This window comes from Dipodomys merriami, unplaced genomic scaffold (assembly GCF_024711535.1).
Source record: "Dipodomys merriami isolate MVZ:Mamm:240054 unplaced genomic scaffold, mDipMer1.0.p SCAF_45, whole genome shotgun sequence".
In the NCBI taxonomy this organism is placed as follows: domain Eukaryota; kingdom Metazoa; phylum Chordata; class Mammalia; order Rodentia; family Heteromyidae; genus Dipodomys; species Dipodomys merriami.
In genome coordinates, this window is record NW_027206013.1 from 12,309,648 (window position 1) to 12,329,632 (window position 19,985).

General features: G+C 50.5%; 1 protein-coding gene across 3 annotated transcripts in view; it reads right to left on the reverse strand.

The window, feature by feature from the left end:
• Positions 1 to 2,487: 2,487 nt before the first annotated feature.
• LOC138808525 (coiled-coil domain-containing protein 60-like) overlaps positions 2,488 to 19,985 on the reverse strand; it is a 113,783-nt gene continuing 96,285 nt past the window's right edge. For all 3 annotated transcript variants that reach the window (XM_069994813.1, XM_069994812.1, XM_069994811.1), the window contains 8 exons: positions 18,414 to 18,648; positions 15,650 to 15,734; positions 12,096 to 12,167; positions 9,689 to 9,751; positions 9,041 to 9,163; positions 6,701 to 6,832; positions 4,153 to 4,342; positions 2,488 to 2,892 (listed from right to left, as the gene is read on the reverse strand). In XM_069994813.1, the coding sequence (XP_069850914.1) occupies positions 2,791 to 2,892; positions 4,153 to 4,342; positions 6,701 to 6,832; positions 9,041 to 9,163; positions 9,689 to 9,751; positions 12,096 to 12,167; positions 15,650 to 15,734; positions 18,414 to 18,648 (1,002 nt within the window). In that variant the 3' untranslated portion in view covers positions 2,488 to 2,790. The remainder of the gene's footprint in view (positions 2,893 to 4,152; positions 4,343 to 6,700; positions 6,833 to 9,040; positions 9,164 to 9,688; positions 9,752 to 12,095; positions 12,168 to 15,649; positions 15,735 to 18,413; positions 18,649 to 19,985) is intronic.

The window sequence follows — 19,985 nt, forward strand, 5'->3', positions numbered from 1 at the left end:
GAGCTGGATGCTTTACATAGGTCTTCTCATGGGTTCTTTAGTGGTGTCCTCATTTGGAAGATGAGATATACAGAGGCAAAGATAACCCCCTAAGATTGTGCAGCCTGAGAAATCACAGCTAGGACCTGCACATTCTCAATTTGCCATCTGAACCTCCTCTCTTAACCAATGCTTAATTCTTCCAGGCTCCTGGAAGACAGGGCCGCCTTCACATTGCTCCTATGACCTGGCATATGGCGGGTAATCAGAAACGAAACAAAATGAAACACCAAGTTCAGCTAGAGGAGCTTCACTGGAACCCTGTGAACACCTATAAGTTTCCCTCCTTCCATCCACCAGATACCAGCCTTCTCTCTCATGTCCCACCCTGGGGATTTGTGTCTCTTCAATACGGACTATTCCTTTACATACTTGTTCCACTGAACACCTTTTACCCATAGGTGTTGTAAGTCTCCTTCATTGGTCAGTTTCTCCTTTTTATCTCTGTGCTTAACTCGGGCCCGATTTCCATCTCCTTGCTGACCTGAGTTTCACATCTTTGGTAGAGTTTTGGCAGAGTTAGTTTTACCATTTGGAAGACATACTGCTGCATTTTTGTGGAGCCCTAAATATGACAAAATCCGGATTCTTTTTGGCATGATGCCTAGAGGAGTCAAAGGCTTTCTCAGATTTCTGGATGAGGGAATCAACATTGAAATGGCTACTAAAACAGCAGACGCTCGTTAGGGGACAAGAGTGAGGAAGTTATTATTTTGGGCTTCTCTGAGTGCTTTTAGCTTCAAGTGGTAGAAAAATCTATGCTCAACTGCTTTGGACCATGAGCGACTCCAGCATTTCATAGTCTAAAAAGCGCCTCCCCTGCCCCCCACATCTGCAGCCTTCACTGGCTTCCTCCTGGCACCAGGATGCCCACACTTGAGAGCGGATGGCATAACCTACATCTGTCTTCAAGAAGAAATACAAGTCCCTGCTTCCATCTCATTGGAAAGCAACTGGCCCCGGGGAATGCAATTACAGATGTGAATGCTGATCAATCAAGATTTACTCTGAGAACAAAACCAGTACTCCCAGCACAGGGAGGTGGCTGTTGGACAGCACCACCACCAACAGGCAAAGGACAACAGGGGGAGATTTTTATCAGAACATGGGTAGTGGGTTGGGATGAGGATTCGAGACAGGAGTAGTGGCTGAAGGCAAGTGACAGAAGAGACTGAAACTTTCCTCAAGCCCTGAAGCAAGCAGTGACTGCTGGGGACCTGGCACATGGTAGGTATTTTAGTTAGAAATTCTGATCACAGCAAAAACATTCCTCCCTGTAGTTACTTCAGCCCAAGAGCTGGGAGATGATGGGTAGCTTTCACCCCGTCCCCAGTATATTCTGGTAGTAAAAGATTCCCCCTCTCCCCTGTTGAAGAGGAACAGGTCTTGTTAACTGAGGCTGCCTTCCTTTTTGGCAGGAAATGTTACATTTTACTGAAGGGTAGGGTGGAAGAGTAATACCGACAGCGACCACTAGATAGCGCTATCGTTTTGGGAAATAGGCTCAGAAAGCGCTGGGCAGGAGGGTGGAGTTAAATCTCAGGATTTCAGGATTTTCTCCTGTCCTTGACAGATTAGACCAAATTCTGGACTTGGCCTTGCTATGTGATGACAGAAAACCTTAACTCTTGAGTGACCTCCTTGTGTTGTAATAATGGGGGCTGGGGAGCCAGGGAGGACAGAGAGAGTGGTGTCAGGGAGTCAGAGTTAGCTGGAGGTAGGGGAGGGGGAGGGGGATGGAGTCACAGACAGGAAGTTCGCGTGTGCCACTGCCTAGTAGGGTGACTAAGAAATCAGCAATGCTCTGCTTATTTCATAAAGGGAGAAGAAAGGATTTTAAATATATGATGAGTGGGCTAGGTTTTGTTGTATATGCCTGTAGCTCCAACTGTCGGATTGAGGCAGGAAGATCTGAGTTCAAGGTCGGCCTGGGCTATACAGTGAGACCAACCATCATGGGTGATTGGACGGATGGATGGACAGGTCAACTGAAGGATGCTCTGAAAATCTTGACATAACTGCATACCAAGTTGCTGTAGCTCATTTCATCAGCATATGAGAACTAAAATGCCTACAATTCTTGTGACTTACTGATGAGGTAGATAGCATGAGACCAAGATAAACATGTACATGTAAGATTATAATTATGTTACATATTGTACATATAATCTATTTCTACATTGATGTATATGAATATATACTACATAATATATAAATTATATATTTGTATGTAATGTAAATATAAATCTATATGAAATCTTGAGAAATATACTCTACCTCCAGTGGTGTGAAGTAGTGACCTTGTTTGTGCCTACTTAACCAAGTTATGGTTAAGCAACAAACCTGATGTCGGTGACCCAACACTAAGCTTGTTGCACAACAATAATTATTATTATTAGCATCTGAACACCCATGTCTACTGCTCCAATACTTTTCCAGATAGTCATGGAACATCCAGCTCAATTTTATTCAGAAGTTTTGGAAAAGGAATAAGGTGAAGAATTCTGGAGAGTTGTGCTGGACCAATACACAGAACAGGATCCTGGAGCTGGGGAATGGGTTGAGGGAAGGGTCATGTGGAAATAGCTCTCTCTGGAATGTTTCCCAGTCAGTCTCTGGATGGTCTTACTGCATATTAGGACAAGCGTCTGTGAGAGTTGGCAGAAACAACATCGCAGGTCAAGCTGAAGAACAAAGTGTTGGATTGCTTGCCCTCTTCCACTGGGATATCTAGTCGACCCAGGCCCCAGACTAGGTCAGGGCATTCGGGGTCCGGATGGGAATGTTGATCCTGCTCTGTAGCCAGGTGATATAATCTTCTTGGGGCATATGAATGATGTGTTCTCGCACAAACTGTGGGTTAAAGACAGTGTCAGTCTCTGAATTTAGTTTGAAAGCTGGACTCTATTCCCTCCTCAACCACCTCTCAAGATCATCCCAGACTACTTGTGGCCGATACTTGAAGCCCCAGCATGACTCCAACCAACTGAACATTTGTCTTTGGGAAAAGGGCCCCTCTACAGTTTCCTGCTTCTGTAGACTAATGTCAAGCCTTTCTTGTTGCTATTAACTAAGGAAGCTTTAGGAGGGGCAGAAACCCCAGAGAGATGCTTTTTTCCCTTCTCTTTTCTACTTCTTTCTTTAACATCTAAAGTCACTTGTCCCTCCCTTCCTTCCTTCCTTCCTTCCTTCCTTCCTTCCTTCCTTCTTTCCTTCCTTCCTTGCTGAGTTGACAACAGCTCTGGGATCACTTTCTAGGAAAGCTTAAGACAACAAAATATACTGTTCCATATGTGCTCTTGCTTTAGAGGCCCCCATGTACAGTTTTCATAAGTTCTGGAATGTTCTGTATGGCATGGGAACTTTTCTCTTACCCTATCTAGCATGAGCCTCCATAACTGGTGGGCAGGGAATGTGAACAGTTGCCTCAAGTTAGTTTTAACCTATTCTGCTACAGTCTTACCTGGAGGAGCCTCACAGGGCATGGGGAGTGGAGTCTGGACATCTGATTGGTCCATGGGCCAACCCTTCCCTTGCTTTGTGGTCTTTGCACACACCGTCCCATCTTCACAACCTGCCCTTTCCTCTTCTCAGCACTGTTCTGACTTCTCATCCTTCAAGTCTCAGCTACCTTTAAAGGTCACCTTCCCCAGTTGCCCTAGCTATTATGGATTTCCTGTGAATTCACCTTAGACTAGAGCACTTCTAACTTCATTTGCCTACAGAATCTCTGAGATCCCATTAAAATGTTGATTCTGAGTTGGCTGATGGAGTGATGGCTGAGATTCTCATTTCTCACAAGCACTCAGAAGAGCTCCGTGGTCTGTAGACCCCACTTTCCGTAGAACACTTTGGAGTGTTCCTTACTATGATTATCCATTTATTGACTTTTCCCCAAAGCTTGGGTTTCTAGGGGGCACCACGCACATAGAGTCTCATGTTCCTTGCGGTTGGAGTTGAACAATGGCAGTCATGTGACAATCCCTCTCCTGTTAGAACGTGAGCTTCGTGAAGGTGCGGGGTCTGTGGGTCTATGGCTCACTGGCCTGGATGTTGAAGAAGTGGCTGGGTGAGAGCACCTGAGATTGTCGGGGGGAAGGGGATGGTGGCTACCTCGATAGCCACAGCGATGTCCGGGGAACACAGCTCCCAGACCCTCAGGTCCTGCAGCACCTTCAGGAGGATGTGGGGCCGGATCCTTAGGTCTAGGTTCTCACCAAACTTCTGCAGTTTTGCCAGGATCTTTTTGGCAGGGCGGAAGCTCTTTAGATCCTCAGGGAGTTTGGACAATAGGTCGAAGTACCTTCAAAGCCAGGAGAAGACCAGTTAGGAAGGTGCTGGGAGATGAACTGGAGCTGTGTGGGTTTTCTTCCTTCACTTTCTCTTTCTCTCTCTCATGGGGGAGTTATTGGATCTCCAAGAGGCTCTATCTGGGGGACTTTCCTCCCTCCTAAATTGTTAAGAACTCACAGCTCAAGCAAATCTTGATTTTTTTTTTTTTTTAGGTAGCAAAAGCCAGAACATGAGTGTGTTTCATTAGAAAAGAAATTCAGGATATACTTCTAAAGGATGCATTTGTAGTTGTTGTATCAAGCAGACAATGTAAAAAGCAATGTAAGAAAAAGGGGGACATTGGATTCTGAAGCCTCTCTTCTGAGAGTTAGACCAGGAGAGACCTGGGCATCTTCATCAGCTGCCTCCCCGGATGCAGGAGGTACCCACCCTCCAGACCATGAGGAGGAGGAGAGCGATGCCGGTCGTGGGGGTGGCCTGTGTGTTTTCCATCTCATTCTGATGAGCTGGAAATCACTCATTCTGATGAGTGTTTTTCTTCATCTTCTCTTAGATCTCCTTTCAGTCATCCTGCTGGGAGGGGGCTCTTGACATACTGGTTGATCCGACACCTATGCTGTATTGTAACGAGTGCAGATTTCCCTTCCAGAGTCACCCCTTCCTAGCAGTGTGACTTTGGGCAATGTCATTGATCGCTTTGCCTCTCAGTTTCCTTCTTTGTGAACTGGAAGTTAATATGGAGCATTCCAGATTTAGGGGGAGGATGAAAATGAGTAATTTATTGCACTGCGATTCTTGCCATTTCTCCTCCTCGGCTTCCTCCTCCTTTTATGTCCTCTTCCTGCTCATTCTCCTCCTATTCCTCCTCCCTCTTCTCATCTTCCTCCTTCTCATTCTTTTTCTTTATTTGAGACAGGGCCTTGCTATGTAGCCCAAGCTGGCATCCAACTTGCTACAACTTGCTACATTTACTAACCTTTCTTAGGGTATCATGGCACTCAGTTCGTGTTGCTTTCAAAACAAAATTTTGTGCCAGTCCAGGGACTTGAATTCAAGGCCTGGGCCCTGTTCTTTTGCTTTTTCAACTCAAGGTTAGTACTCTACTCAAGCCACAGCTCCACTTCTGTTTTACATTTTTTTTTTTTTTTGTCAGTCGTGGGGCTTGAACTCTGGGCCTGGGCGCTGTCCCTCAGCTCTTCAGCTCAAGGCTAGCGCTCTACCACTTGAGCTACAGCGCCACTTCTGGTTTTCTGGTGGTTTATTGGAGATAGGAGTCTCACGGTCTCTCCTGCCCGGGCTGGCTTTGAACCGCGATCCTCAGATCTCAGCCTCCTGAGTAGCTAGGATTACAGGCGTGAGCCACCAGCGCCCGGCTCTGTTTTACTTTTTGGTGGTTTTGTTTTCTTTTGTGTTTTCCTCTTGTCTCAAAGAAAAAGAATGAGAAGGAGGAAGATGAGGAGGAGGAGGAGTAGAAGGAAGAGATCATTAGAGATAAAAGTCTCCCAGAATTTCCTGCTTAGCCTGGCTTCAAACCACCATCCTCCAATCTCAACCTCCTGAGTAGCTAGGATGACAGGTGTAAGCCTGTATTTGTATTAAAAAAAAAGTTTTATAGGAGAGGGATCCAAGATGGCAGACTAGAGACGGCAAAATCAGAGTTCTGTCTGCTCAAGAAGAAACAAGCTCTAATCAGAAAAGGAAAGTTTTATATTACTTTTTAACCAATATACTATGGATGGGGTACACTGTGACTTTTTAATACTTATATACCACACATAACCACTCAACCAGGGTACTTAGCATATCCATGAAGCACTTATCGTTTCTATGCAGTGAGAAAATGCTTCTTCTCTCCTAGTTATTTTGAAATAGACAATACAACATTGTTCCCTGCCAGTCACCCTACTGGGCAACAGAACACTGAGACTTATGTTGCTTTTTTTTTTTTTTTTAATGGCTAAGTATTATCATCTTGAGGCTGGGACATAATGATCTTAGGATGTACCTGCCTAGTTTTGCAGGGATTAAATTATTTGGGGGAAATCCCAAATAATCACCTTGTAGAACCTTTCAGGTCTCTCTCTGCCCTGGGGAGCTGGCGACTGAGCTCTCTGTATCTGTAAGTCCCAATGAAAAGGTGAATAAGGGGAACGGTGCAGGCTGTGTGATTCATAGCTACCCACTGTGATTCCTGGCTGACTGTGCTCTGCTCCTAGCTTGTTGAGAGCCATTCTGCAGGTGGCCACAGGAGCTTAGGAGTGCCCCCCACCCCCCGTGATCCCTAGGCTCGTGGGATGGATTGCAGGGCTGTAGTCATACCCGTCCACCCGCAGGACCATCGACTGTTCTGGTTTTGGGGGGCTCTTACCAGTGGTCTGCCATCTCATCTGCATCCCCTTTCACGATGGAGATCTGGTGTCTCATCTTTGCGATGTCCTTTTGGAAACTGGAGACAAGGACAAAGGAGTGGAACTTCTGGAAACCCCTCTCTTCCTGGCGCCTGCGAGGTTGTGTGAGACAGAGGGAGACGCATCAGCCCTTCCCCCCACCCCCACTGTAATGTCTAGGCTGTCCTTTGAGGTCAGACTTAACACCTTTACTCCCTGAGGCCTTTCTCGGTGCTCTCAGCTATGTGTGTGTGTGTGTGTGTGTGCGCGCACACACACGCATGTACCATCCTGGGGCTTGAACGAATGGCCTAGGTGCTGTCCCTGAGCTTCTTTTGCTCAATCCAAGGCTCTACCACTTGAGCTACAGCTGAACTTTCAGCACTTTTTTTTTGGGGGGGGGGTGGTGGGGTGGGAAGGGTAGGTTTATTTTATTTTATTTTATTAGAGGTATGAGTCTCGTGGACTTTGCTGCCCAGGCTGGCTTCAAACCACCATTCTCAGTTCTCAGCCTCCTGAGTAGCTGGGATTATAGGAGTGAGCCACAGCCTGGCTTCTCAGCTACTTTTAAAATTATGCCCTGGCTTTTGGCGCAACGTGAGATGGTGCTCTCCAAGGTCCTGAAACGAGTTCCTTGCTTAAACGAACCTGCTTTTATATAATCACATCAGACCCCTGTTTATGAAGCTCAGTGACTTTCCTTTTACTACTAACAAATTACTCTGTGAGCAACATGTCCCTCGCTCAGAACGCTCATTCCCTACTGCATTGTCTAGCTTCATCAGCATGCTTCAAGCTTCAAGCTTGTGTCTCTGAGACAAAGTTGAAACTCCACCACAGGAGGTAAAGCCTCTTATGATCTGGCCTCTGCCTGGCTGGCTCTCTGATTGTCTTGTAGGCAGCCTGGGCCCCAGCTGCACCTGGCTAGTGGCAGTTCCCTGCCTCCTGTTCCCTGCCTCCCCTGAGCCCTTTCAGGCCTCTGAGACTTTGCTGTTGCCTTCCCTTGGAACTCTCTTCCCTCTTAATTCTCTGCCGCCGTGGCTCTTTGAGTTTAAGTTTACCTTTACTATGTCGCTGTGTAGGGCACCTTTGGCAAGAGAGTGCTGATGAGCCCCCTTTTATCATCTATAAAGTGGGTCTACTAGTGGCAGTGTAGGCTTGTGGTAAGGAGTAAATGGTGCGTTGTATCTTCTGTGGCTGGTACTTGGATCTCTGGAACACACCGACAAATACAGCCCCTGGGAAGCATGCCCTTGTCTTCATTCAAGTGAACATGTTTTTCCAAGAAAGACTTCTGGTGGCTGTTCTGGGTCAGGGATTGCATCTAGTTTTGTTTTTGTTTTTTCCCTCTGTTCTTTTTGCTACCCTATGTGGTTTCTCCATCTCCCCATCTCTGTCCCACACTAGACTGGGGCTTCTGGAGGAAGAGGGCCATCCTGTGAGGAGGAGGGTGTACAGGACCCCTGAGGGGTGGGGTGGTGGAGATGCTCCCTGCAGCCAGCAGTGGACTGGTTGTTGAGATGCTAGAGGAGAAGAGGAAAGATCCCAGCAGCCTCTGTTGACCTTCACATTAGGTTTAACTCTTGACATTTGCAGCTGAGCGTAATAGAGCCGTCACTGCCACGCTCGCTCCTGCTCAAATTCCACGTGGCCCTGCTTGCCTTGGGGCTTTGTGTGCACTTTGCCTGCCACCCTCCTCCCACTCGCCCTCTGGGTCTTCCTAGTCACCTCCTGAAGGTGGACTTCCGGGATCACCCAGACTTCATTTTCCCTCCCCCTCCTCCCTCCCTCCCTCCCTCCCTCCCTCCTTCCCTCTTTTCCTCCCTCCCTCCCTCTTTTCCTCCCTCCCTCTCTTTTTCTCCCTACCTCTCCCTCTTCTTCCTCCTTTCCTCCTCTTCCTTTTTAGTGCTGGAGTTTGCTTGCACCCAGGGCCTTGAGCTTGCTAGGCAAATGTTCTACCACTCAAATCACACCCCTTCCTCCCCTTTCCTCCCTCTCCATCTCTCTCTTTTTTTTTTTATCTCTCCCCTTCCCTTCCATCTCCTCCCCCCACCTTCTCCTCTCCCTGTTCCTACCTCCTCTCTCTCTCCTTCCATCTCTCCCTGACAAAACACCTGTTCTCTTCCTGTGTGGAATGGTTATCAGCGGTACTTCTGTATTTATAGATGTATTCTGTTTCTGCCCATATCTTCCCAGGAGCTGCTCAGCTTCCTGAGGGCAGGGGGGAGTCCTTCCTGTCTCTGCTCTCGTCCCGGCACCTGGAGCCCAGTGGCCACACGGCAGACACAGGGTGAGCGAACTGGACGCACGTATGCCCTTACTTCATGAAAATCTCCATCTTGTCCTGCAGGCAGTAGCTGGCCTCCTGGGCTACGCTGTAAAACTTGGCCCTCATGAGGCTGCAGACCCCGCTCTTAGACTGGATGAAGTCCCGGTTCGTTCGGCTGTAAGCACAGGGGAGAAGAGCTTGGGAGCGGGAGGGTAGGGGATGCCCCATAGCCTTGCGGGGCTCACTCTGGCCTTGCTGGGGCCACCATGCGGTGTTGTGGGGATCTCCACCTTCACCCCGGAGCCTTCCTCAGTGTCACCGGGGATCTAGGGAGGATGGGTCTTCCCAGCAGCCCCAGTCTGGGTTCCAGACCCTTCTTCATGGAGCCCACCATGAGACAGCAGCCAGGTGGAGGACAGCAGGACAGCCAGGGCTGGGGATTCACGCTCGTCTCCAGCATCCACCTGCGTTTGTTACCATGTGGTAACACCTCTGTGGCCCAGCCTCCACCTCTCTGTGAACCGGGCGAATGCCGCTGCCTCACCAGGACGCTCTTGGCTTCAGAGAGGCACCCTGCCAGCGACTGCATTCTCGCTCAGCCTCTCGGATGGCCTGTCCCTCTGTGCTGCCCGTGGCTCCAGGGAGGCTGGTCCACAGAGGGCCCTTTCCGTACCACTGGGGAGAGGCCCTCCCGGCTTACCCTTTCCACTTCTTCTGGACCATCTGGGAGTGGCTGTCCATGCTGGTGGTGCTGGACCTCTCGCTGCAACACCAAGGGATGGTTTTCAGTTGTCGTCATCTACGACTACAGCACGCGCCGGCTCACCTCCGGCAGTGGAGCCGGGAAGGCCGTTCAGTCCAGTGCCCGCCCCCACACGCTTTGTCTTCCTTCCTGCCGCCCTTGTCCTCCTCCCACCCACTCAGGCCCCACCTGCTTGAATGGTCGACGTGAGTCCTGCAGACCTGGACTCTACAGCCCAGGGTGGACCTGCTTTGTGCACCATCACGAGTCCGTGTTCTCTACATGCTTCATCTGGAGGATGGCTTTGGTTTGGCCCTTTCCATTCTCCACTCTGTACCCAACACTTAACACCGGGCCAGGTGCCTCTTTGGGTTCTGTCTGTGCTGCCTTTGGTGTTCCTGACCTCAGGCTGCCTGTTAGTTCTATATGGGACCCTAGCTCTGATTTGGAGGTGGGCAGAGCTAGAGTCAGAGCCCAACCCAGCAGGCCCAGCCCATCGCTGAGCAACCCTCCGGCTTCTCGGCCTGTCATGGCATCTGACTCTTTCTGCTGTGGACCAACTCAATCCCTTGCACAGCAGTCCTGTCCTGTAGTGGTCCGGGTAGGGTTTATGGTGGGTGGAGAGGGTGAAGGGCCCTCCCTCAGCCTTACATCTCTCCTTCATTTTTTCCTCTCAGCTTCTCCTTTAGTTCTCCAGGTCTTCAACACCACAGCCTAGCACCTGCTCTTCCTCCCTGCCCCGCCTTGTTTCTTCCAAATATTTGGGCAAATGAGCGCTTCAGCCGTGTGGTCCCAGAGGTCAGTCTGTCTGTGGACTCCCCGGATGTGTGCCTCACCCTTTCTTTGGGGCTTCTTTAGGCAGCCAGCAGCTCTGGTCTCCTCTTGGAGCCCGCCCGCACAGGAAGGGTCCTGGCGTTTGCTGCCTCTCCTCGAAACTCATGGAACTAGGTCTAGAGGTCTTATGCCCGGTAGGCCACAGGTGGGTGTCACCCTGCTTGGAGGGGACTCAGGGCTCCAGAATAAGATCCAGAAGGCCTTGCTTTTGGATACCACTCAACTGCCCCAATGCCTTCACAAGAATCTTTTGGGGAGCCGTGTTGGCTCAGAGGTTCTGCTTGTAGTAGTTCTATTTCTCCTCTCCTAGCACTTTGGTGGTGGCTCCGAGGCAGTGGGAGGTGAAGGAAGCAGTCTTGTTAACTGCTAATAAACAAACTACAGACGACCCCTTTCCCCTCCTTACTCTTTCCTTCCCTTGTCCCTCCTTGAGTTCAGCCACTGTCTTTGGTCAGTGCCTCTAAGCGTCCTCTGGTCTCAGGCCCTTTGCACACACTATCCCTTTGCTGGAACATCATAGCCCCCTCCCCCCACCAAAGAGTTGAGACAGTTCTTTGTTTAAATACTAAGTAATTCAGTCTTGGTTAGAACCCTCATCCCAAAAGTCCTCCCAGCTCTCCCTACTTTTTCTTCAGAACATTTCCATGGTCATAATGTTATGGCCAACGATGGGATTATTTGAGGGAGGCTTGACACCTTTATGAAAGTAGCAGCTCTTAAGCACGGGCAGAATTCAAGGGGCCCGCAGATGGAGATGGAGGCACAAGCTTCATCTTTTATCTTAACTATCCCATAACTGAAATGGAAACCATAGGTATTTGCATATCGTAATTGTGGGAGGTATTTTGAAGAATCATTTATGCTCAGTGCTAATCTAAAATTACAGTAGTTATTAGACCTGCTGTTAAGTCTTATTATATAATGCATTGCTTAAAGAAGCTCCGAGATTACTCTGTTCCAAATTGGGTTGTAATATAGTCATCTATATTACTATAGCTATCTTGGTAATCCTTTGTAATTCATTGTTCACTCTTAGAACATTCTCTGGAAAGGAATTCAGAGGCTTCCTTGGACAGTTTAAGGTCCCAAGGCACAAAAGCAGTCCAGAAGTGAATCCACGAGGCAGAAATGCGTTTGCTGCAAAAGCCTTAAAACCAAGCCCTGTTTCCTGTCACAGACAGACAACCTCCTCAAGCAGAGTGGGAGTGGGGATTCACTGAGGTGTCAGGCTTCCTGGCCCATCTGCGTGAGTCCACAGCTTTAGGCTGAGACTGCAGACATGCAGAATGAAACCTAGTAAAAGCAACAACAGCAACGACCACCCGGAAGGGGTGGTCCTGTGCCTCGCCCTCCCCCTGGCCTCTTCGCCATCAGCTCTGTGGAGTGAGGGGTGCTTATTGGAGAGAAGATCAGGAAGGAAGGGGCTTGTTTTCTGCAGGGGTCACAAGGAGAGGGTTCTCCCCCGCCCCCGCCCCTTCCCATGGCCTGGTGCCTCCCCAGTCACCCTGTCGCAGGCTTTGGGGCTTCCTACCTTGACTTGACCGGCGTCTGTCCCTCCTTCAAGGCGGAATCGCTCTTGGTTTGCTTGAGCACAGACAGGATGCTGCAGGGCGAGGGGAGTCTTTTATTCACAGGGCCCTCAAAGGCAAGATGCTCCCACAGCAGCCAGTGCCCTGGATGAAGGGCTCCACTTCCCAGAGCCGCCTGCCACACTGTCACCCGGGCAGTGCTGAGCGCGCAGGGCCGAGAGCGGCACCCCAAGCCTGCGCCTCACACATGCACCCCCAGAATCTCAATCTTACACTCCCCCCCCACACCTCCATACCTCACACAGCCAAATTCCACACATGCCCATGTAGAATTCTACACACATACATGCAGCTAGAATCCTCCCTCACCCCTAGAAACACACATGCACTCACATTCGTGCCCATACCCACCCTAGAACCACACATGACAGTTCCCAGAACCACACACATGCCCAGTGGGATCAGACATACACATGCCCCTAAAACCACACATACGTGTGCATAGCTCTAGAGTCACAACGTAACTCCTTTAGATTGCACATGCCACATAATTATACCCGTGCAGCAGAATTCCAAATACACACACACATCTAGAATTTCACACACAAGCATACACCTAGAATTAAATACATGACTCCTATATTACACACAGAGACACCAGATCTACTATCACTCTCTGAAGCAGTATCTCCTTGAAGTTCGTGTTAAAAACAAAGAACATCCCCAAATCACAGCTAGCCAGCCAGGTACTGGTGGCCATAATCTTAGCTATTCAGGGAGCTGAGATCTGAGGACAGTGGTTCAAAGCCGGCCGGGATAGGAAAGTCCTTGAGACTCTTATCTCCAACTAACCAGCAAAAAGCCAGAAGTGGAGCTGTGGCGCAAGTGGTAGAGTGCCAGCCTTGAGTGAAAAAGCTCAGGGACGGCATCAGGGCCTTGAGTTCAAGTGCCAGGACCCGCACAAAAAAATGAAAACAAACAAAACCCAACAGAGCTGCCCTGGGAGATGGTGCGATGGTGCCGGGCAGTCTGGGGAGAGGTCCAGATGGCCATGGTTTTCACAAGGACCAGAAGCAGACTCAGGTCCTTGGGGACAGTTTGGGAAGCCCAGTGGAAGGTTTTGAGTAAAAGTCGTCTTTGTCAGGGCCAGCCCGGCCTGGGGAGCAGGTATGGCGAGGCTGATTGCTTCCCAGGTTCTCGGCCCCTTGGCCCCCAGGGTTCCGGGCTGCCTGGACTGGAGCAGCTTCTGCGAGGACAGAGAGTGAACCTGCACCCCTGCGGCCCCTGCACCAGTGCACCCCTGCAGCCCCTGCGGCCCCTGCAGCCCCTGCACCCCTGCGGCCCCTGCACCCCTGCACCCCTGCAGCCCCTGTACCCCTGCGGCCCCTGCACCCCTGCGGCCCCATGGAGGCCTGGATGTCCACTGCCTTCGAGAGATGAGGGAGGGGTTTGCGTCCCCAGCCATTAACGAGGGAGGGAAGTTGCCCCGGCTCTGTCATCGCGGTTGTCTTGTCATGACATATGATGCTGAGGCCACCAGATGGGTCTCCAGAGAGCCAGGCTCAAGACAGGGTGAGGGTCCCCATGGTGCCATAAACAACCCTGCCAGGGTAAACAGAGGCTCCCATGTCAGATGAATGTGTTCTCCCACCACATGCCATTTCCACAACACGCCTACTTGACAAGGAGAGTATCACTGAGTCTCCACTTCATTATATAGAGCGGGGGATCGGCTCAGAGAGGTAAAGCAAGTCACCCAGCATCACACAGCAATGATTGATGGAGTGGAAGTTGCCCCCAGTCCAGTTGGCTCCAAAGCCAATGCAGCGATATTACACCGTATCTTTTTTTTTTTTAATAGACAAGGAAACAAGAATGGAGGTTTAGAGAATGGCTGAGGGCGCAAGGTTTGGGACCCCAAGCTGGTGCTCACGCTCGGAGCTGTTGCAAAAGAGAGGTCTCACAGAGCCGATCGCTGCCAAATCAGGGGCTTCCTGGGCCAGCACTGGTCTGAGTGCCCCCAGGAGCCACCCCCAGCAGCCCGATTCCCATCCTGTCTGCGGTGGCAGGCCTGAATCCATCATTCTGGGGTAGAGGTGGGGCGTGATGCATGGCCGGCGCTGGCTGAACTGTAATTACCGTAATAACCATCACCCATAAGTCACAGCCCGCACCCCGGTGGGCCGCGGGCGATGATGAACCACTTCTACTGACTCATTTGTTTCCAGGAAGTAATTGCTTGCTCAGAGGGACCCACATTCAGCTGTGGACTGAGCTCTGCCCGAGACTCAGGGGGGGGCCGGAGCCCCCCATCTCCCCACACCAGGCTTTCTCCTGGGAGGATGGCACCTCGGGTTTGAGTCTGGCACTGTTCCCCCCCGGGGAACCGGTTGCCCCCATTGCTGGCTTGACGCTTCAAAGGATGCCCGTGCACTTGGGATAAGAGCCAGGCGGTGTGAGCCAGGCGGTGTGAGGCCCCGAGGTGAGATTCCCCAGACCAGCCTGTGCCTCTCTGCAGCTCCCCTTTGGCTGCATTGCCAGTCAGGGGGGCCACGGCTCTTTCTGGCCCTCACGGTTCTTTCTGGCCCTCACGGCTCTTTCTGGCCCTCACGGCTCTTTCTGGCCCTCACGGTTCTTTCTGGCCACGTCTGCACGTGGCTGCCTGTTGACTCCTTCCTGGCCTTGCTGGAGCCTGGGCCTTGGACTTGGCTTGTCTTCCCACCTCATCCGAATCTCAGCCTCGCCTTTCTTACCAGGAAAGCAGAAGCAGATCCCATTTGCATCCCGCGCCAGGGCAATGCGCCTGTCGATTTGTTTAATTTTTTTGTGGGTCTGGGGGAGTCACCTCAGGGCCTGTGTGTGTGAGGTAAGGGCTCTGCTACTTGAGCCACACTTCCCAGTTCTTCTGTTGCTTTTTCAGATGATTGCATGCTTTTGCTCAGGCTGGCTTCAGACTTTGATTCTCATAGGGCCTTGTTGAATTCCCGCTCCCCCTCCCCCCAGGCTGGCCTCAAGTCTCAAAAATACTCCTATTGTTACCTTCTGAGTTACCTGGGATTATAGGTGTGTAGCACCACACCCAGCTCTAATGCATTTACTATTTTTTTTAAACCTCATTTTTTCCAAGCTTACTTTCCCTAACATTTCTCCCAAGGACAACCGGTGCGTGCTCTAAACAGTCCATATGTGTTCACCCAAAGAATGAATTTTTAAAAATCTTAGGACTTCCCACAAGGAGCGGTGTCAAGGTCTTGAAATGAGGAAGATCTGGATCTGAGTCATGACGATACATACCGTTAACTCCCTGTGTGGCCTTGGGGAGGTCACTCAGCCTCTCTGAGCTTTGTTCTCTTATTTGTAAAATAAAGTTTATCGCACCTACCTTGCAGAGTTGCTCTAGAAACCCAGAGGTCTATGCACAGGAACAAAGTCAGTAGCTCCGAGTGTGTCACAGAGAAGACCCCCAATCACCAGCGACTGCTCTTGTTAGTTTTAGCACCGGGCGTGTCGGGGTGCGCTGGCTCCACCCCCCATCTGAGGAGTGAAGGGAACCCACCTGGGAGCTTTCCTTTGCATTTCGTTCTCCAGCAACATTGACCTTTTGGCATCTTCTCGAACCATCTCCAGAAGCTTCTGCAGATCTGTTGGAAACACGAGAGGTCATTCTTGACCTTGAGCCAAGGTGGCTCATGGCTGGGCCCAGTTCTTAGCCTGGGGGTTGAGCGTGTGGGGCGCTTGGGGGTCTCAGTCAGTAGTTGCCAAATGAATAAGCGAAGAGCTCGTGGGAAGGGGGGAGCCCGGGAGATGATGCGCTGGGTCTGGGCCTTGGTGAAGGTGCCAACACCAGAGCAGGCGTCTTCCACCCTGCGGCAGGTGCCTGTGGCCAGGCTGGAGCTCGAGCTCAGGTCTTAATAGTCATGCTTAGAAGACCCCCAGAAGCTAGAACCCGTGCCCTCCAAGATCACCCATGTCTAGCCTCGCTTGGATGTCATCCCTGGGGCGGTGTGGGGGGCGAGGGGGAGGAGGAGCGGGCTGCAGGAAGCATCAGCATTCGGCCGTTTTTGATTTCATTCCTGGTACGCTGTGCGTCGTTCTGTTTTACCTGAGTCTAACCTTTCTTTCTGCTTTATCACCCTCACATTCCCTACTGCCACATCTCTACGAATCTCCTGTGTTGTGTGTGCGCACGCATGTGTGTGTGTGTGTGTGTGTGTGTGTGTGTGTGTGTGTTCAGAAGTCTATTCCTGTAAGAGCTCTGCTTTCCTCCCTCCTCTTGGGAGCCATGCAGTAGCAACCGACGCCTTGGCGTCTCTCTACCCCGCCGCTAAGCAAGCCAGCCCAAGGGCGTGTGGATGCAGCCCGGGACCGCGGCGACTGGCACGCTGGGCGACCTTCCCGCAAGGGCATGTGTAAAACTCCACAGTGGAAGCACCATGGATGCCTTACTTTTCTGCTTGCTGTGTGCCTGTGGGCAGGAAATGATGCCAACACAGGAGGAAAGGTGTGTGGGATCCTTGTGGGCCCAGATGCCTTGGTTACCTGCGGCCCAGCACACACTGGTCCACAGCAGCTGCTGAGAGGCGCATCTCTACCATAGTCACTCCTCGGAGGGGAAACCCTTCTCTTTTAGCCCCCACCCACACCCTTAACCTCCATCCTGTGTGTCACGGCCCTGACAAGAGTAAATTGATCTCCTAGCCTCTCCTTGGCTTCTCTAAAATCTCCTCACATTGATTTGGAATTCCTGTGTCTTGTTCTGAATGCTGCACCGTTTGGCCAGCCTCTCATTTTCAGGGCTGTGTAATGGCCTCTCATGGCCTGATCCCCTCCCCAAATCAATGACCCAGGATTCCCAGGAGTACACTGGGTGTGAGCAGATTGGCTACCTTGTAGGGCTCTGAATATGACTGGAGGTTCCCTACAGATCAGGGGAGAGATTTCTTAGTTAGGTGAGGGAAGAGGAAGACTGAGGTTTCAGGCGTAATCACTTCCTGTGGTGGGGTCCTGTCCCCAAAGTCTTCTAACAAAATTCCTGTATACCAGCAACAAACAAATTGAGAAAGAGATTAGGAAAGCAATTCCATCCACAATAACCTGAAGAACACTAAAACACCTAGGCGTGAACTTAACCAAGGAAGTGAGGAACCTCTGTTAATGGAAACTCTAAAACCTTGGAGAAGAGAGTTGAAGAAGACACCAGAAGATGGAAAGATCTCCCGTGCTCATGGACTGGCAAGATGAATGTCATGAGATGGCTATAGTGCCGAAAGCAATCTATAGATCCAATAGGATGCATATGGAGGCCTAAAAGATTCCGAGAAAGCAATCCTGAGCAAAAAGAACAATGCTGGAGGTAGCACAATATCAGACTTCACATTATACTCTAGAGCAGCAGTAACAAGAAGAGCCCAAAACAAACATGAAGACCAATGGAACAGCAGAGAAAATCCTGGAACCCTAGACTAAAATATAGCTACGGCCATCGAATTTTCAACAAAGGGGCTCCCCCAAACCCATAAATCTCTTCAACAGATGGTGCTGGCAGAGCCATTGGGAGCCTGTACGGAAACCAATCCCAAGTGGGTCAAAGAGCTCAAATAAAGACTTGAAACTTTAAATTGACTACAGGGAACCACAGGGAATGCGTTGGTAACCTTTTTTTTTTTTTTTTCTGAATAGGGCCCCAGTTGCCCAGAAAACAGGAAGAGGAGTCCACCAGTGAGGAGACAATTGCCAGAACCAAGAGACGACCCACAGGATGGGAGGAAATTTAGTTATTTTTGATTAGGGCTCACTTCCTTGCCAAGTACGCCTCTGGTCTGCGGTCCTCCTGTGTTGCCTTTCCTACCATGAGTGTAGCTGAGAGGACGGGTGGTTGAGGTCTCTTCTGCATGAGCTGGCTTCTAACACACAATCCTCCTGTGCTCATCAGCTTCTGGCATAGCCAGGATGACAGGCGCACACCCTGAGAGAGTCTAATGGTCTCCAGAGCTGATTATTTTTGTTGTTGTTCTTTTGCCTGAGCTAGCCACCTCCCAGTCTCAAATACTTGGAATTACACCTAGGAGATATTGATGTATTAAAAATCCATATTTAGGATTCAGAAAGGACCACTTGTCACCATGGGCTGTTCCCTCGGAGAACACATAATAAAATGTGGTTCTGGTCTCTGCCACATCAAAGGAAAGGGATCTAAGAACGCGGACCAGCGATGAGGGACCCTGGGTGTCTCAGCGAAGTGTGTCTGGGGCCAGGACCGGGGGACTCTGGGAGACGCGAAGGCCACCATGCAGCGTGTGAGGGTCTGAGGTGGCACTTACGGATGTGGAGGGGCTCGTCATCTGGCTTGGTTGAAGAGGATTCGTTATCCTCAACGTCTTTGCTGCCAGTCGCCGGGGTAACCACGCTTGGGAGCTCATCAGAACCAGGGTTCACAGAGACCATGCTGCTCTGGGGAGAGGACCCCCCGCTGGTCCGAGACAGGCTGAGGGTGGAGCCTCGCCGGCTTGGCTTTCTGGTGGTGATGCGCATTATAGGGATTTTGAATTTCTTGGTCTGAAGGAAAGGGAAAGAGGGATGTTAGAATGGAAGGAAAAAGGTTGGAAGGAGGAAAGAAAGGGAGGAGCAAGGCAGGCAAAAGTGGAGGAAGGCAGAAAGGAAGGAAGAAGGGAGGGAGAGAGAAAAGAAGGAAGGAAGGATGGAGATGGGAAGGAAGGATGGAGGCTGGGAGAAAGAAAAGGAAAAAGAAGAGGGGGAGTATAATTAGGGGAGGAAGAAAAGGAAGGAAAGATGAGAGGAAAGGAGGAAGGGAGGAAGGGAGATGGTTGAGGGACAGAGGAAGGAAAGAAAGAAGAGAATTCCTCCTAAACATTGTGAGCTATAGCCTGGGTTGTGAGTGACCTTTTGTTATAAATCAAGGTCATTGAAAGACAGGTGTGCTCAGGAAGGCATGTGTCAGAGCCTCTTCTATTGAACAGCGTGGAGTTGTCCACACTGTCATGGCGGGGAGCTCGGCATGTCTTGCAGTGATGTCTTGAGGCCCAGAACAGCCTTTGGTTGTTTCTTGAGCTAAACACCAGAGTCCACTTCTAACTGTAGAATAGCGTGGGTCTAACGTCTTTCGCTATACCTTGGGTTAGAGCCCACGAGGTGTCGATCGGCCTCACTGAGCCGACGCCTGGGCCAAAAGGGTGAAGAGAGGCATACGCCCGGCTTTCTGCAGAATGCAGGGTGGAAATCATTCTAGGCCTGATGTCTAGGAGTGGGAGCAGAGGAAGCAGACCTGTGTGCATGCTGGTGGGGGGGGTGGTCAGTTGTGGTGGGGACAATGTTGGGATGGATTAGGGAGGGGGGAGGGGAGTCCAGTGAGGAGAATGCAGATTTGAGAGCGGAAACAAGTTGAAGAAAACTGGTTATAGGTGTGTGTGTGTGTGTGTGTGTGTGTGTGTGTGTGTGTGTGTGTGTGTGTGTGTGTGTGTGTGTGTGTGTGTGTGTGTGTGTGTGTGTGTGAATTCAGAATGTGATGCCTAGGGTCATGTTCTTTTTAAACTTGCAAGTTTCAGAGCGGCTGGGCTATAAATGACACTCAATTAATCGCAACAGTTTCATTGGAGAACACTTAACAACGAAAGTGCTTGGGAGGCCCAAGGCTGGTGACATCTTTAGACAAAGCTCATCTTGGGTCTGGGAAGGTGGCTCAGTGGTAGAGCGCTTGCCTTGCATGCCAGAGGCCCTGGGTTTGATTCCTCAGCACCACATAAGTAAAAAGAAAAAAGCTGGAAGTGGCGCTGTGGCTCAAGTGGTAGAGCGCTAGCCTTGAGCTGAAGAGCTGAGGGACAGCGCCCAGGCTAGAGTTCAGGCCCCACGACCGGACCCAAAAAAAAAAAAAAAAA